This window comes from Podarcis tiliguerta (genome assembly GCF_965153285.1).
Source record: "Podarcis tiliguerta genome assembly, chromosome: 9".
NCBI classification, from domain to species: domain Eukaryota; kingdom Metazoa; phylum Chordata; class Lepidosauria; order Squamata; family Lacertidae; genus Podarcis; species Podarcis tiliguerta.
The window spans coordinates 20,752,781-20,771,359 of record NC_139542.1 but is presented as its reverse complement, the minus strand read 5'-3'; the positions used below and the strand labels follow the sequence as shown (position 1 = coordinate 20,771,359).

Sequence of the window (18,579 nt, the reverse complement as noted above, 5' to 3'; positions counted from 1 at the left end):
GTGGGGGGGAGAGAGTGATAATGTCAAGAGTTTGGATTCATTATGCAATGGAACCCTTTTTCTTTCAGGAGGGCAGTGCGAAGCAATGTCATAAGCTGCCTCATACTCTTTGTTCACCCAGCTCAATGCAGTCTGCTCTGGCATCAGCTCTCCAGGGTCTCAAGCATACATCTTCCCCTTCTTTGCTACTTGGTATTTTTCTGTGGCGGTATCAAAGACTGAACTTGCACCTTTGGTTTGCAAAGCATATGCTCTGTCACCAACCTGTGGTCCTTCCTACCGCATTGACATCCATCAGACATTACTTTGTTTCATCATTTAGCTATCTTCTACCAAAGGCTCCTCACATGTAATCATCATCTGGATGATTTGAAGTTCTAGGTGTGTGTTTTCAGTGTCCTGTAACGTGCCATATTCCACATTTGTGTACATAGCTTTGGGGGACGGGACCCAGACTAACCTGGGTCATGGCTCAGTGGCAACACATCTGGCTTGCATTCAGAAGGTCCCAGAAAAACTAGATAGAACAGTAGAAGAACTCTTGTAAGGCAGGTTCCTACGTTCCTTTCTTTACAAGGGAAGGACCATGGTAGAGCATCTGCCTTGCTGCCGTCTTCCCTGTGGGTCCCTGCAGGAGTGCTGAGGTTTCCCATTGCAGATTAGCAGCCAGAACCTTTGATGTAACCTGTAGCTATGTACTTCATAGAAGTGTACAAGCAGAGATGCCGCCTGACAGTAACATTCCCTTCCCCTGATCTAGGATATTTTGATGTGTGATTCAGCTGTTCTTACACACTCAGAGCACTTTGTACATACATTGTTCTTTTTTAAAAAAATATATATATTTGGTTTTTCAAATTAAAATTTTACTGTCACATGTCCAACTTACAACATAAAAACAAGATTCCAAGGAATCCCCTTGACTTACCTCCTCCCCTTTGTGGGTCCTATTGTTAATCATTTCTTCCTGCATCTTTTATGATAATCCAAAATCTTTTACCTCTCCATTGTGTCCAAAACTCACCATTAAACTACAAGTGATATTCCAATCCTACTAATGATTTTAACTGTTTACAATGGTTTCTAAGATAAGTTATGATTTTTTCCCATTCCTTATCAAAATCTTGGTCTTCCTGATTTCTGATTCTTCTGGTCATTTTGGCCATTTTGGCATAATCCAGCAACTTGATCTGTCATTCTTCTCTGGTTGGGACGTCATCTTCTTTCCATCTCTGGGCCAATAACATCCATGCAGCCGTGGTCACATACATAAGTAGTCTTATCTGCTCCCTTGGGATTTCGGCACCTAGAATTCCTAAAAGGAAGGCTTCGGGGGGGGGGGTTAAAGGAAAGGTTACTTTAAACATTTTTTTCAACTCATTATATATCATTTCCCAAAATTCTTTTTAGTACCTTACATTTCCACCACATATGATAAAAGGTGCCTTCTTTTTCCTTACATTTCCAGCATACATTTGATCACGTTTTCTGCTAATTTGCTAGGAGTTAAATACCAGTTAAATACATCATGTTCATAAAAAATTCTTTCAACATGTAACATGCTGTGAATTTTAAATCCCAATTCCATAACTTCTCCCATGCTGTAAGTTGTATATTATACCCAAAGTCTCTTGCCCAGTATAGTACAAACGTTGTTCAAAGACTCATTTTAATGGCAGTCACAGGATGAGCCCAAACAGAGGTGCCATCTGGGGAGCCGAGAGGCTGAAGAGCCACCCAAAAAATTCAAGGAGAGGGCTGAGCCCCCTCAATATTCCACAAGGACTGTGCACATGCTGGGCATGCACAACATGCAATGTGCTCACATCACTCACACACACTGCATGGCATGGCATGCTCGCGTCACTCACGCAAGCCATGCGGCATGTGGGCAACACATCAGCACGTCACATGGCATACGTAAGTGACATCAGCATGTCACATGGCCCGGGCCCCCTCAATCATGGGGGCAAGCCAGCACACTTGAGCCCAGAGATCACCTCTTTGTCCAAGCAGCCACTAAACTTTAGACTCGAGTTTTCACTTTCTGGAGAAAACTGAGCATAAATAAGTCTGTAAACAGGAGTGGGCAGCCATCTTGGGGGGGGGGATGCAGTTGGAACCACAGTAATAACTCCTGACATGCTACCTCCGTTCACACTAACTGTTCCTCATATGGAGAAAGGTTGCCATATCAGCAAACATGTCTGTGTGATGGTGTGGAGGAATTCAGCAGAGAAGCTGTTAGGTAAAGGCAACCCTATCATTTCTACTAACTGACACCTTCTGCTACCATCTGCCAATCAAGACCAGCCATCCTTTGAAATTCTCACTTCTCCAAATTTTGTACAAAAATGCATGATATAGGGCAACGTGCGCATAGAAATGCATATATTAGTGCAAACAACATGCAAAAATACATTATGTTTGCTTTGCTAAAATGTGTGGCTGAGGCAAAAGTGCATTGAAAACACATATATTAGGAGACATTTGCACTAAAATGCGGTTGGAATTTTATGAGGATCTTTGGGGGGGGGGAATGCCACAAACTGATGTAGAAATGTGCAGAATCTAGCTAAAGACTGGGGTGGTGGGAGAAACTAAGAAGAACCAAAATGGACAGATTTGCACATGTAAGAAAAGTCAGTGGATGGGGTGGGTTAACAGCTCTTCTCTTGTGTAGCAAATGATGGGCGGTGTTCTTTTTGCATTATTCGGTCGTATCTCGGTGTGTTGCTGGCTTGACCTTGCAGCTGCGACTGTAATGCTCATATTTTTAGCATATCCTGTTATCTTCCATACACTCCCTGCAGCCACACCCTCACCGCACTTCTCCCCCTGACACATTCCTGGAAGTGACTGCATTGGGATCAGGGAACAGAGCCGGACTCCCACACGAAGCTTTCCGTGGGAATGTTGCTAGTCACTTCCATCAGGGATGGCAAATCCCTGCCGAATCCAGCCCAAGAGAGCCTTTCCTCTCAATGCTTGAAAAGATGAAGCTGTTGCAGCTAAAGGGATATCAGAAAAGCACAGGCTAGGGGAGGACTAAGCAGGTGACTGCTAAATAGAGGAGGCCATGAGAGGACGGGCAATCTTTCTATCACTGTAACAAATAAGGGGAACAAATGAGGGGAAGGGCCATAGCTCAGTGGATAGAGCATCTGCCTTGCAAGTGGAAGGTCCCAAGTTCAATCCCCGGTATCTCCAGGTAGGGCTGGGGAGACCCCTATCTAAAACCCTGAATAGCTGCATCCAATCAGTGTAGACAATACTGAGCTAAAGGACCAATGGTCTGACTCAGAGTAAGACAGCTTCCTTTATTCCTATGACAGCCTTCCCCAACATGAGCCTTCTAGATACATACATACAAACATACATACAGTCCAGCAACATCTGGGGGAACCACCCTTGAATTAAAGCAGGCATGAGGAGCCCTGGTCATCCCTGGTCATTGGCCATGCTTGCTGGGGCTGGTGGGAGTTGCAGCTCAGCAACATCTGGAAGACCACAGGTTTCTCTCACCTGGACTAAAGGATTAGTCCCATCCCTAAGCAAAATAGCTGACTTGTTGGTAACTGCTCTGTGAATGCTCCTAGACAGACATTCATTATCAACTCTGCTGCTCATGTGTGCAATTGTTGTTGGGGTTTTGTGCAGCATCCACACAATACTGCTGACATCAAAATGCCAACCCTATTTCTCCCCAGACCATTCCAGATCTACCCTTTCCAGGGAAAACCTCTCTCTCTCTCTCTCTCTCTGTGTGTGTGTGTGTGTGTGTGTTGCCAACCACCCATTTGCAATATGAAGCCCCCCTTGGAAGCCCCCTTCCCTCATCCTTGCTCTTCATCATGAACAAAGAGCTTTATTTGGAGCTCTTGAGTCGACCAGAGGAGTAAAGTTCTCCCTCTGGTCCACTCTGAGGCACCTAGTCCAAGTGGCACCACTGGGAGAGTAAATGGCTATCTTTCACTTTCTTACTACTATTATTATTTATTAAATTTGCTTACCGTCCTATGGATGTTCTATGGACACGGGTGGCGCTGTGGGTTAAAGCCTCAGCGCCTAGGGCTTGCCGATCAAGAGGTCAGCAGTTCAAATCCCTGCGGCGGGGTGCGCTCCCGTTGTTCGGTCCCAGCACCTGCCAACCTAGCAGTTCGAAAGCACCCTCGGGTGCAAGTAGATAAATAGGGACCGCTTAGTAGCGGGAAGGTAAACAGCGTTTCCGTGTGCAGCTCTGGCTCGCCAGAGCAGTGATGTCACGCTGGCCACGTGACCCGGAAGTGTCTTCGGACAGCGCTGGCCCTCGGCCTCTTTGAGTGAGATGGGCTCACAACCCTAGAGTCTGTCAAGACTGGCCCGTACGGGCAGGGGTACCTTTACCTTTACCTTTACCGTCCTTCATCTGCAGATCTCATTGCACAGGATGTGTCCTGGCTGAAGTGGGGACCACGTTTTTGAAAAACCTGCCCATTTCTTCACTACCTATAGGAAAGGGCTACTGACATAAATAGTAAGCCTGCTAAGATAGGGAAACAGGGCAGAAAGCTTCAGGTAGAGATATCAGAGAATTATGCAAAAGAAAAAGGCATTGCTGTAATCTGTGTGTTCACATCTGCAGTTTACATTTGTAGTTGGAAATGGAAATCAGCCAAGTGGCTACAATTGTTATTCATTGATATAATTGTTTTAAGTTCATACATAATTAACTATGGGTTTTTTTCTACATTGATGTTCCCTTTACGTTGAAATTAATGTAAGTTATAGAATTTACATAGGGATGCGGGTGGTGCTGTGGGTTAAACCACAGAGCCTAGGACTTGCCTATCAGAAGGTCGGCAGTTCAAATCCCCACAACGGAGTGAGCTACCATTGCTTGGTCCCTGCTCCTGCCAACCTAGCAGTTCAAAAGCACGTCAAAGTGCAAGTAGATAAATAGGTACTGCTCCGGTGGGAAGGTAAACGGCGTTTCCGTGTGCTGCTCTAGTTCGCCAGAAGCGGCTTAGTCACGCTGGCCACATGACCCAGAAGCTGTACGCCGGCTCTCTCAGCCAATAAAGCGAGATGAGCGCCGCAACCCCAGAGTCGGTCACGACTGGACCTAATGGTCAGGGGTCCCTTTACCCTTACCTTTATAGAAGTTACATAAATACTTAATTTATGTAATTTATATTACATAGTGGACAGTGAGATGAATAATGCAATATTGGAAGAAACTGAACTGCAGCAGACCAGAAACAGCACCGATTGTGATGAATACAGGTTGGAATAGAAATTGCTGCCTTCTTACATCTCTACCTCTAGGGAGCAACCCCCATCTTACTGAGTGTGACTTTATTCAGAGTCAACATACACAGGGTTGTTCTACACTTCATTTAATGGTGAATAAGCTATTAAAATGTTTACTGAAAAATTGCCCCCCAACAAATCAGGGGCCTTAACAATAAACAAAGTCTCTGAAATGACATCCTCTTGAAGGGAGAGGCTCACAACTAAAGTTGCTTAAAATCCTATAAACTTCAGCTTCTTCTATAGATGCAAACCAGCCTTTTCATCCATTCATGAAGTAATAAGATGGTTCGAATGTCACATAATTTTCTCTGCCTATGTGATTTCCCCAAACATCTCCTCCTGTGCTGCTATATATTTTCTGCAATAAGGATTGCAATTTACATTGCACATTTGCACCGAAAAATTCAGACCTGTCATCACTGGCAATGGCTTTTTTCTGTGTCTGGGTTTGCTACTATAATTTGCTTTTCACACTGTAATAACTGCCATATAATTAAGCTTTTCATAGTGGATTGACCCCTTGCACAGCAAAGTCAATGTGTTGAGAACAGGGCACTTAAGTCTATTTACTGGAAAGAAATTATACGAAGCCCAGCTCTCCATATATTTAGCCTAGCTTCTTTTGGCTATGCAGCCATGCTATCGACTTCTGCTTATAGGTGCAAGTCCAGGAAAAAGCTTCCACTTAAAGGCACCACCCAATTCCTGTTCCTGCTTTGGAGAAGAAAAAGAGAGAGAGTACAATTTTCATAAAGAGGAAGCAAACTATTGCTCTTTCTGCAAACTGGTCTTTTCCTAAAATTACAAACCTGGTATCTCCTACTGTAGCTGTGAAATCATCATAATTTCAGTAAGGAATATCAGCAAAACACAACTAGTAACTGCCCACATTTTAACGAAAGGAGGATGGAAAAGATCAAAGTTGTAAAAATTTCCCCCCAAAATGAACAAGCTGCCCCGAACACATTCTAGTATTGGTAGATAATAGGGAAATGCACCCAAATGGCGATTGGAATGGTAGCGCCTTATACCATTAAATAAGTGATGAGCTATAAGAGAAAAGGTTAATCAATAAACCATCAAAGGAAAGCATTGCCAACTGTTCAAACAGCTGCTCAGCAGAATGACTTCTGCTTTCATGGCATTGCCTCTGAGTGCTAATTCTTCATTTGATTGTTGAGAACAATGATTAACACTCATACTTATGTGTGTGTGTTTTTAAATCTTCAGGAGACATAAATACAACAACCAGCAAGGCCCAAGCAACTCCTGGTAAGCAACAACCCTTTATTGTCTTATTTTTAACCATCTCTTGAGAACAGGCCCATACATTAGAGTTGCTTTGTTCCAGAAAAAGCAACTTTTCCCCTGTTGCTGTTTATCAGCAAAGCACATCATGGGTCCCTGCTGATTCTGGGCTTAACTATGATGGTGCATGAGAGCCAGTGCAGTCGGCTTAGTGGTTACAGTGTCAGGCTAAGATCACAAAGATCTGGTTTAAATCGCTTCTCGTGCCCAGGGTGAGTATTCACTATCTCTTCCCAACCTACTTCACAGAGTTGTTGTGGGGATAAAAGAGTGAGGAGAGAACCATATATACATCACCTTAAGCAGGGTATAATGTAAACAGCAGGAGTAATAGTAATAGTAAATATGTAATGCCTTGCCTCCTCTGTCATTCCCAAGGATTGTCAGAACTCCAGGGGGTCACTAACTTTCAGAAACCCTTGTCCTTGCAATCTGGGGTGCTCATATCATCATTGATCCTGTCTGTTAGTTGGTTTTATTTCTCCAGGTATTCCTTTTACGCTTCCACAACCTTCCTGTAGCATAGGTCCCCTGCCTTATGAAATCCCTTCTCAACAATTATTATTAAGATGACTGTTTAGTGTAACATTAATCTGAACTGCAAGATAAATCACCACAATGAATTCTTAATGTTATTTATACAGGATCAACCACAACTATCTCAGCAACTACAGGTAAGCTATATAATTGTATATAATCGTCTGGAATTTTAAAGTCACTGCATATCATTTATACTAATTCATGTAAACAATCGTTTTTAGCTTACTTCAGTGTCCATTGAAGGGTCCACTCGATTGGGTTAAACGCCTTTGCATTTGGTTTCCATTGCGTTCATTTGCAAGGACTTTGCTTCAAGGTTTCCATTTCAGATCGAAATGGATATATATATATATGGAGAAGTTGGAGATTAGTGTTATAGTACATGTAAAAGGGAGGCTCCTTTCTGTGGAGGTGAGAGGAATCCAATGGAAGAGGAGATATAACATTCAAAAGTGAAGCACGATAGGGCAATGGAGTCCATGAGGGCAAATGGGCACTGCCCCACTAACCTTGATTCCACAAAGCCCACTTGTCTGCCTTCTGACTTGCAACCAGTCCTTATCTCCAGATAAGGTCCAGGCAGAAGGTACTATTTGTAGATCTCTGGGTTATTTGTAGTTAATCACCAATAACATCTGACTCCCAGTGGTTCAAAGATAGCACCAGCCTTTCTCCCTGAATTAGGCTTCTAATTTGTGGGCTGGGGGACTAGGATTTTTTTGTGAAAGAACTATGACCTCATTTCTGGTACTGAAGACAAAGTCTTGGGCCAAGAGATGCTTTGTTCTTTCATTCTAAGTGTATATATGCCCTTATTACATTTTGATACAGCTGGTATTTGGGTTTGTGGGTGGGAAGCTGATCTTATAGGTTGGCAGTTCACCCAACCCTGCTTTAGATAATGATCAAGAATCCAGAAGTGAATTTTGAAGCATGCACTCACACCCACCATTCATATTTTCATAATAAAGCTGATACCAATTTGCAGTTAACTAGGATATCTTAGGGAACACTTTCTCTCAAATAGATCTGTCCAGTCACTAAGGTCTTCTTCCTGGGGCTACTTTTCCAAATTTTACTTAAATCATGATTTGTGTGCAGGAGTAGCTTATCCCTCAAGTATCATGGTATGAAGACCTTTACTTCTCAAATAAAGTACAGCAAAATTGAAGGGTATTGTAACTTCAGAGGCCAATAAAAATTGTCAAATGCCTGGCTGAGCTCAGGAAGAGAATAGATTTTATTTTATTTTTTAAAAGGTATATTAAAGCAGTAAAGACACAGCGGTTTCATATACCAAAACCGCTCTCTTCATCTCCTAATACAAGCACAAGAGGAAAAGGCAATGCTGCGAGATGGAACATTTGGCATGGTATATTTGAAATATGCTTTCAGGTAACTTTTATTTGAAATGCGGCATATATTGCCATGAGGTATTACCATGTTCCAAAAGACCATCGGTCAACATACCTGAACCTTCTCCTTTCCCTCAAGCAGACTAGGTTGTTTTTAATAATAAAACTCATTTTGCTTTACCTTACCCTTCTCATAGAAAAGCAAGAAACCTCTTCCTTGTCCAGAACCACCACAAGCAAAGCTGAAATTGCAGGTAATTTCTTCAACATTTGAATAATTTTTTGCATGTGATTTTCTTCTTCTAGCTTCTGCTCTTTGATTAATCCATATCAGATGCTTTCCGCATGGGGTGCTGCACATAAAACCCCGTTTGACTGTGAAAGTGAGTTACAGTGAAGTTTGAAGAACACATTCTATATCTTGGCCACATCTGCACCATACATTTAAAGCACTGCTATACCCCTTTAACAATTCCAAAGAATTATGGGAGCTGTAGCTCGTTAAGGGTGCTAAGACCCCTCCTGTCCTACCAGAGGTACCATGTCCAGTTGCCTGGGAAGCAGGATTGATTGTTAAACCACTCTGGAAACTGTACACCTATGAAGAGAATAGGGTTTCCCAATGACTCTCATCATCTTTAGCAAACAGCAGCTTCCAGGATCCTTTGGGGGAAATCATGACTGTTTAAAGTAGCATAATACTGCTTCAAATGTAGGGTGTGGATATGGACTTAGATTATGGTTAATAATTATTATTGCTGCTGCTGTTGACCTACAACTCCCATCATTCCCATCCATGCTGGTTACAATGGTGAGGGCTGATGTGGGTTCAACTACATCTGTGGAGGGACTCAAGCTTAGACAGTTGTCAGGCTTTGGGGACTCGGCTCCCCTCCCCCCTTTAGGCTGTAGATAAGAGGACAAAGCAAAAAGTATCACTACCATTTAAAGAGTCTTTAATTATCATAGCAAAAAAAACAACACAGCCATTCTCGGAATGAAGGTGTTCCAATTAAGGTTTATACCCACTTTCCCCCTTGTCACTTCCGCTTCTTGCAACCTGATCTCATAACCACTGTTCTTTTTTGCTCTCCTTGACCTTGGACTGATAGGCTGCACACTTTCCAGCGAAAGAGAGTCTGTTAGCTCTCTCTCTTCCTGTTCTTCTTCACTTTGCTGTTCAACACGCCCCCCCCCCCAAGTTCTTCCCAACTTTTGTCTTCAGAACTATGCCCCTCTGCAAACCACTGTTCCAAATCTGTACTGTTCCATTGCTCCTGGGCAACTTCAGGATCCTGGTCAGGAGCAGAGGGAGGGGGAGGTTTCCATGATTCCTCATCAGAGCTGCACTCCTCAGCCTGGTTTCTGACAACAGTATTTTAGGCAGTACTGTGCATGAGAGGCCTGTGTTCTGACTTGGAATAAGCTTGCTTCCTGAACTAAGCAGATCCAGAGCCGTCTGGGAAACCTACCTGAGAAACCCCAATACATTATGGTTGAAAGGTAGGATATAATTGAGATGATGTATTTATTTACTAGTGTAAAACATGTTCATCCTGACTTTCGATATCAGGGTGGTGCAGAGCATTAAACAAAAACAAATAAACAACAGCAAACCAGCTAGAACTTGCACAGTTAAGGCTGAAATCCTATGCAGACTTGCCTGGGAATAAGTCGCGCTTAGCTTATAGGATTGTACTGTAAATCAGTAAAATCTATTAAAATGTTTCAGTTTAATATCTAAATGATAGCGGGGTTGGTACTAGGTGAAGCCCTTTGGGGAGCCCATTCGGTAACTGGGCTACCACTGCTAATCAAGCCCTCTTCTTTTTAGATGATCTTCATACCTTTGATGGGAATATTTGGCTCAACCCTATCATTTTGGTTGACTTTCCCAGTATCTTCTTCCATTCTGAGTCTTAGACACTTAACGCTGCTAGCATAAGAAGGGAAGGGAGCTGCACACACACACACACACACACACACACCAGTTTAAAGGGAAAGCATGCACTGGAATCCGGAACAGTGTGGCAGTAAAAAAGCAAATCATGTTTGGAATGATTTCCTCAGAGTGCCATTTACTCTTCTTGAAGTGATTAATTCTGTGCCACTGTCTACGAGTGAGGCTGTGTTTTCCCTTTGAAGAGCTGCACTCTGATGAAGGTGAACACTTTTTTCATTTTCGAAAACGCTTTAGCGGCATTTGCTAATTCATTTTTTGCAACTCCTCTGCAACGTAAGTGGGTAATAATATCATCATTCCTGCTTTATAGAGAAGCCCAGAGCTATTGCAAGAGTCAGCGACAGAAAAGGAGGGCAAAAATGGAAGCTGTAGATGGAGGTAGCTTTCTCAATAGCTCTTAATTCAAAGCTGCTCTGCTGTTTATGTGGGTATTTAAAACAACATTTTTTTAATCATGGGGGGGGGATGCTATGAATCAATGAACTCCCATATAATATGGGCACAATTTACTGCACTTCCATGTTTCCCCCCTCAAATTAAAATCCCCTAATGCTTTCTAGTCCTGCCCACCTAGCAGTTAGAAAGCACGTCAAAGTGCAAGTAGATAAATAGGTACCACTCCGGCGGGAAGGTAAACGGCGTTTCCGTGCGCTGCTCTGGTTCGCCAGAAGCAGCTTAGTCATGCTGGCCACATGACTCGGAAGCTGTATGCCGGCTCCCTCGGCCAATAAAGCGAGATGAGCGCCGCAACCCCAGAGTCAGCCACGACTGCGCCTAATGGTCAGGGGTCCCTTTACTGCTTTCTAGAACATGTAAACAGTGATTTCATCATGTGGAGTTGAAATCATAGAGCACCTGACTGTGCAAACCTTTAATAGAAATGGAGATTTAGGAAAGCAGCATTTTCCATTCCATTCTGTAATTGCCACATGCAGCACTGCTCCGATTCCACAGCAGTTCCATCTTCTGCCCAAAACTATGCTATTCATGTTAGCTTAAGGGAAGAAGTCCCTGAGAAGCATCCTGAAACATAAATAAAGCATGTCATCAATAAGAAGTGGGTGAAGTTGGTCCACTGTGGCAAAATTACATAACTTACGTGATTTACATTGGGTGGCATTCAGCTAAGTTTTACGCAGGGAAGACCTGTCGAAATGAATGAACATGACTAATGAAATAATGAATATGAATGTGTGGACACCATCAATTTTCACTCCCAGTTTCATTTTCAGGTGAATTTTCTGACATCCCTACAGGGCAACAAAATTTAGGCCTGAATTTCTTGTTCTTTCTCTTTGGACAATATTTCTGTCTGTGACAAGGATGTATATATAGTCTCAGGTATAGCCACAGGAAGTGAATAATCACACATCTGGATCAACAGGAGTGTCATTTACATAGGCAGACAATGGCTTGGAGCTGCATCAGGAACACGGAAAGTAAACAGCATGGAATGCTGGGAGGTCTGTTGTCTTTTCATAAGCAATGTTAGCAATAAACCATAAGTGTCACTATGCTTATTTGGCATAGGAAGATTAACAGGGGAAAAAATGTGTGTTCATTGTTTCAGGTCATACAACAACTACCGCAAATTCTTCAGCAATAGCCCAACCAACACAGGCCTCTGCACATGGGTCACTATCAACACCCAACAACACGGCAAACAGTAGGTATTGTGTTTCTCTGGCTCACTGGTGAATTCATTGTAAGCCATACCTGAGGCTGAGAAAGGGCCACCATGGCTGTGAAGCAGGGCATTGGTTTGTGGCGAAAGTCACTGATGGAGCACGTACATTGCATGCTAAAACCTCCCAGGTTCAATCCCCAGAATTTGCAAGAGACTCCTATGTGAAATCTTGGAAATCTGCTACCAACAGACCATAAAAGGTAAAGGTAAAGGGAACCCTGACCATTAGGTCCAGTCGCAGACGACTCTGGAGTTGCGGCGCTCATCTCGCTTTATTGACCGAGGAAGCCAGCGTACAGCTTCCGGGTCACGTGGCCAGCATGACTAAGCTGCTTCTGGCGAATCAGAGCAGCGCACGGAAACGCTGTTTACCTTCCCACCGGAGTGGTACCTATTTATCTACTTGCACTTTGATGCTAGGTGGGCAGGAGTAGGGACCGAGCAACGGGAGCTCACCCCGTCGCGGGGATTCGAACCGCCAACCTTCTGATCGGCAAGTTCTAGGTTCTGTGGTTTAACCCACAGTGCCACCCGCGTCCCACCAATAGACCATACTGAGCTAGATTAACCAATGATCTAACTTGGTACAAGGCAGTTTTCGATGTGTGACCCAGCTTCTTACCCCTTTGTTGGTGAACATGGGAGTGAAGAATACTGGCGTAAGAGTGTTGGCTAGCCTTCATGCAGCCACAGCTGAAATAAAGGCTATGTACATGCAGGGCCTGGAATCTGTAGTTCCACACCAGCTTAAAGTCTGCCCACCCCTGCAGTAAACCAGCATATTAATTGATGATGCTATCATTCTACAATATTTCCAGAGGGGTAGCTATGGTAATCTGCTGCAGCAGGAACAACAAAGAGGTCTGTGGCACATTAGCAATAAATCTGTTAGATCCTTAACACACTGCAAGACTCTTTTTCATGGTAGGCAGAAAAATGATGATGACGGACAGACAGCGTTGTATCTGCTCGCAAACTGCTCTCTGCAATGTCTCCACTGAACACATCTTGAGGAATAAGGTCATAGACCTGCATATGTAATTTTACAATCTATTGATACTTCATATATTTCAAAATAAATAGAGGAGAAGGAGAAATACTGGATTGGATATTACTTTTGTAGGGCAGTTAGTGGCATAATTCATATGAAGCAATGTTGTGGAACCCCTCTGTCCCCTAGATTTTGGAGAAAGGTAAAATGGCAAGGGATCCAATTTCAAATCTCCACTGTCTCTTCTGTTTTTGGCCCTCAGTCTTGAGGATCAAGTGATAATAAAACCCAATTTTCTTGCACATGGTGCATTAGGCTAGATGAAGACATTTTATTTGGCTTCTGAGCAGTTCTTTTGGGTCCACAGCTCAACTTTCAACACCTAAGCCTCTCTGAATATGAAAGGCCCCTAATGAAGGGGAAAGTCTGAGCCTTCGGTTCTTTGCAGAAGGTCATGCCAGTTGACTCTCGCATAACTCAAGCATAGCTACCGTCAGCCTTCTGCATAAGGGTGTCTTATGGGGAAACTGTGGCTCTCCTGATTTTGTTGGACTCCAACTTCCATCAGCCCCAGTCAACATAGCCAATGTTCAGGGCTGAAGGGAGCAAGACTGGCCCACTCATGAGGTAAGGTGAGGTGACTGCCTCAGGCGGCAGCATCCACCAGTTCAGCAAATCCTGATGTTGATTTTTCTTCCCCTCTTGTTCCTGATGTAAATATTCCCTCACCCCTTCTTCCCTGATGGGGAGGGGGTGCCATTTTAGGGATTGCCTCAGGTGCCAAAATGTCTTGGGCCTGCCTTTGATGGAAGATGTAGCCCAACCAAATCTGGAGAGCCACAGGTTCCCCATCCTTGCTTTAGTATGTGAATGTGTCCATTATTATGGAATACTGTAGACATTAAAAAAAAATGTACCCATAAATAATTGCACACAAAGGCATCTCAATTATCCAGTCTTTGGATGCACATCTTTTGTTTTATACTTACCTACAGCACTAAAATACTGAACTGCCTGTCTCCGCTGTTACTGCACCAAATGAAGATTTGCTGATGTAGAACTGATGCTGTAGGCTATGAAGAAGCTTTTGCTTTTGTTTTGCTTTTGTCGTTCCACTTTATAGCAGAAGTCCTAATGGATAGAAACAAAACAAAATGAAAAGCCCACAAATGTGACTCCTTTTTCTTTTAGGTCATGGAGAAGTTCCTCACTTGAGGGTATCCATAGAACACAACCACCTATAATTAACCTGTACTGAAAGCTAAAGCTTGTGGCATATAGGAAAAAGCTAATAAGCAAAGGCAGGCCTGTCTCTACAGCTTACTTCATGGTAGTGCCCTGAATGAATACTGGAAGTTGACTACTTCCTTGCCCATAGTAGACCAACCTAGAACAATACCATTGATGATGGTTTTTACGATCAGCTTCAAAGCTGAGCTTCTCTACCCATTCCAAGTGACTTCCACAAGGGGTTTCAAGAAGAGGACAATGGCAGACGAAGCCTACCATGCCCATGAACTGCTTGTGAGCTTCCCACTAGCATCTGGTGGGCCACTGTAGAAAAAGGATGCTAGATAGGAATTTGGTCTAATCCAGCAGACCTTTTCCTGGGTTCTTCACATTTATTTTGTGCTAACATTGTGGAAAATAGCTGTAGAAAAGACCTGGGAGTGCTGCAGCATTTGGATTAGGAGAGGCATAAAAGCTGTTGCTCACAGAACTACACACTTTCCAGCAACCATAAAAAAGACAGCTCTCGGGATTCTTTGGGGAAAGCCATGTGTTTTACACGTACGGTGTATATGCAGCCTCAGTCAGCACTGTGCAAGTGTTGAGCAGCTGCTGACTATTCACCCTTTCTGGCATCAGCAAACCCCACCCCAACCCCACCCCTCACCCACAGATCAGCTCACAGCAGCAGCAGTCAGTGGTTTCTTCTTTTAAAAAAATAACTGTGTCACTACTAATCGGGATAAACAGAACAGTCTATTTCTGTCCTTTCAGTTTCAGGTGGGTTCATTCGTAAGACCTACTTCATACCAATCTGTGACTCTTCTAAAAATGTACCAAAGCCATTTTTTAGATATGTACCAATGCCTTTTATCTCAATATATACCTCTCCATATGCATTTTATGCTAAAACACTTTTAAAAAATGAATTTGATACTTTTCGTTGCCTGGAACAGCATTCAGAGGAGTGCAGAATCTGAAGAATAGTTGCATTCTTATCAGTGTATTAATCCAGATGAGGTGAATTAGGCCACTATGCCCCATGATTGTAAGATGAAGGGCGGGATAAAAGTGTACCAACTAAATAATTAAACGGGCATCAAAGGAAATCCTCCTCCTTCCCTATCTGCCTGCCCCCAATAGCTTGAGCACTCCCTCGGGTAATAAAAGTTACTGATAGTCTGAAGAGGGATTGGCAAATTTTGCTGTGGGAAGATGTGCTTTGCAGCATATCTAAGTCTCTCCTCTGAAAATTAGAATTTCAAACCAAGGCATTCCTGGCCCTTTTTTTCTTTTATATAACTTTATATTCTAGGCTTTATATTTTCTAGGTTGGTCCTGCCAACCTAGTAGTTTGAAAGCACATCAAAGTACAAGTAGATAAATAGGTACCGCTCTGGCAGGAAGGTAAACGGCGTTTCCGTGCGCTGCTCTGGTTTGCCAGAAGCTGCTTAGTCATGCTAGCCACATGACCTGGAAGCTGTACGCCGGCTCCCTCGGCCAATAAAGCGAGATGAGCGCCGCAACCCCAGAGTCGGTCATGACTGGACCTAATGGTCAGGGGTCCCTTTACCTTTACCTATGGAATGATGTTCTTCAGGTATTCAGACATTGCAGTGCTTAGAACAGAACACCAATCCCACCCTCTGCACACCCAGCTGATCTCTGTATTCTGCAGAAGAGGGCATCATGCAACTAGCATTTCATTGGGAGGTCCATTGTCAAGTGCCAGAATCAGGCCTTTATTGTGACGGCGCCTACTCTTTGAAATTCACACCATCAGATAACCTCCATCCCTATTGTCTGTCTGGGAACTTGTTGAAAATCTTCCTCTTTTAACATGATTTTTTTCATATCATTCATTGTTTATTTAATTGATTTTCAAATTGTTGTTTAAATAGATTTTTTTTCTAAATTGCTTTTATATGTGTAATTGTTTCATGAATGTTTTTATTGTATTGTAAATCGTCTCAAGAAGCCTCTTGGGAAGTGATTCATAAATGAAATAAATAACTATTATTATTAATAATAATAATATTAATAGGCACAGTTTTAAAGAAAAAGATGCAGGGACCTGAGGATGTTGCGACAACAGCTCTGCAGGATTACTCTGGTTTTCCCCACGCTTGCATACTGATTATTCCTTTGACAAATATGTTTTGAGAACAGCAGTTAACACACTGTCATTTATCTTATCAAAATATCAGCAGGGACAGCTGAATCACCAGCACTGAGCTCTGTGACTTCATCTCACTTGGCTCTAACAACTCCTGGTAAGACATCCCCTTTATAATCTAATTCATAATCAACTGTTGACAACTGGCCCATTAAACAATTATATGACTGTATTATAGCAGCGGTTTTGCTTCTGTGCTGCGATGTTGAGTAAAGCTTCAGTTTCCTTGCAGTAGATGCAGGCAGAGGTTTTTCATGGTTGATTTTTCCCTGTAGCTTCTGGTTGTTGGGTAAACTTGATGAAAGGCTTGCAGGGGATGGGTCCAAGGGAAAGCATCTCCCAGCATGCTCCAGGGAACAAACAGAGTAACCTTTCTGGGGATGTTGTACCTTCAATTGGTTTTAAGGCATCCATGTGCCTTCCTTTGCAGAGGTGAGTGCTCTGCTTGAAAAGCTATCCAGTCCCAAGCCTGGTTTAAATTGCCCACCAGCAGTTGTCATCAGGACAAGGGACTAAATAGGCACCCAGGTCACTATCCTCCCTACTGTGATGAGATGTATTGCATTAAAAAAAAAAAGACTATTTCTAACTTTTCATCCATAAAATAAAGCAGCATATGCACAATTTATGAAAACCTGTGCTTTTTTATGCGTAATGCATTTTCTGATTCCCCACCCCCATGCATAAGCATCCATTCTAGTTGACAATGCTAAACTATATATAGACCAATGCTCTACCTTGGTATAAGGCAAGTTTCTTCTGCTCATATGTCATCTTGCAGCAGCCCTGGGAAGGCTACAGATCCCAAGGGTTACGGCACCTTTTGTCCTGGCATGTTGCTACAAAGCATGATGAGGCAGGGAAGAGATAGATCTCCCCTCCTATTCTACCCTCTCCCACTGTGCCATGGCTACTCCCACCAGCCAGATAAGTAGAGGAAAATGTTCTACAGATGGGTTGTGGCGTTTGCCCTCCTAGGTGTGTGACATCATACTGGGTTCATAAGGAAAGGGTTAACTAATTGTAAAATGACTAACCAATGGGAACCCAAGGGGCAGAGTTAACTGTGTATAAGGTTTAAGCACAGAGGGTTTTTTTGGAGGAGTAGGGTTAGGGTGGTTGAGAAGACAGTCTGGAGTTAGAAGAGACAGAGAAGATATGTCTGTGGGTTGGGTTGGGCTAGTCTGGTGTGAGAGAGTGAGAGAATTTGTTAAGAAGAGTCAGTCAAGCAGTTGAGATAATCAATCAGAAGGTATTAGGAAGGTATAGGCCGGTAAAGAAACTAAAGTTAAGATACTGACAGGAATATTATCTGAGAAACAATAAACTTGTTAATGTTTGGACAATAAACTTGGTGGGGGTTTTTTGGTTCACTTTTAACAACTGTCTGGACTCAGTGTTTTACCAGAGAGTAACTGGTTGGTGGCAGCAGGGAAGCAAGCACAGTGGTGGCACAGGGATCAATAGACCGTTAAACGTCTGGGGACCCTGTGTGATCACCACAGTGGTGGACTGGCAAAGAGGGGATTCACCTCTACCCTGCCTCTCCAGATTCACTTCCACATTATCTCACCAGATCTCTCAATGTCTTATAAAAAGTCTGGTATGGGCACTCAGAAAGAGAGAGGGAGAGAAACTGCCTTTGTTCCTGACTGCAAGCAGTGCTTCCTACCTAGACAAGAGTCTAAACCTTAGGTGGTGTTTGTGTTTAACATGAGATTTCCTTCCTTACAGATCAACATAACAAGACAACGACGGCAACAAGCCCACCTCCCAACAAGAAGGCCACTCAGAGCATACAAGACACGCTTCAAAAAGTAACTGAAGTTCCAACTGAAAGTAAGTAAAGGCAAATATTTGTCTCCTATTTTACCTCCAGACTGCCAGCATTTTGTGGGAGGGATTCCAGTGAATATGGAAAATTTAGCAATTGACATGGGTTGAAGTGCTTTATCCCCCTGGTGCATCAAATTCACTTCAAAAAACCAGTTTTGCATGTTGGGAAAGTTGTGGGGTAAATGCATTAAAATGTGT

At 43.1% G+C, this 18,579-nt stretch overlaps 1 protein-coding gene across 4 annotated transcripts in view; it reads left to right on the top strand.

The window, feature by feature from the left end:
* Positions 1-18,579, top strand: part of EMCN (endomucin) — a 40,295-nt gene that overhangs the window by 5,307 nt on the left and 16,409 nt on the right. For all 4 annotated transcript variants that reach the window (XM_083456840.1, XM_083456839.1, XM_083456842.1 and 1 more), the window contains exons 2-7: positions 6,526-6,567; positions 7,248-7,277; positions 8,696-8,752; positions 12,032-12,127; positions 16,577-16,642; positions 18,280-18,384. In XM_083456840.1, the coding sequence (XP_083312966.1) occupies positions 6,526-6,567; positions 7,248-7,277; positions 8,696-8,752; positions 12,032-12,127; positions 16,577-16,642; positions 18,280-18,384 (396 nt within the window). The remainder of the gene's footprint in view (positions 1-6,525; positions 6,568-7,247; positions 7,278-8,695; positions 8,753-12,031; positions 12,128-16,576; positions 16,643-18,279; positions 18,385-18,579) is intronic.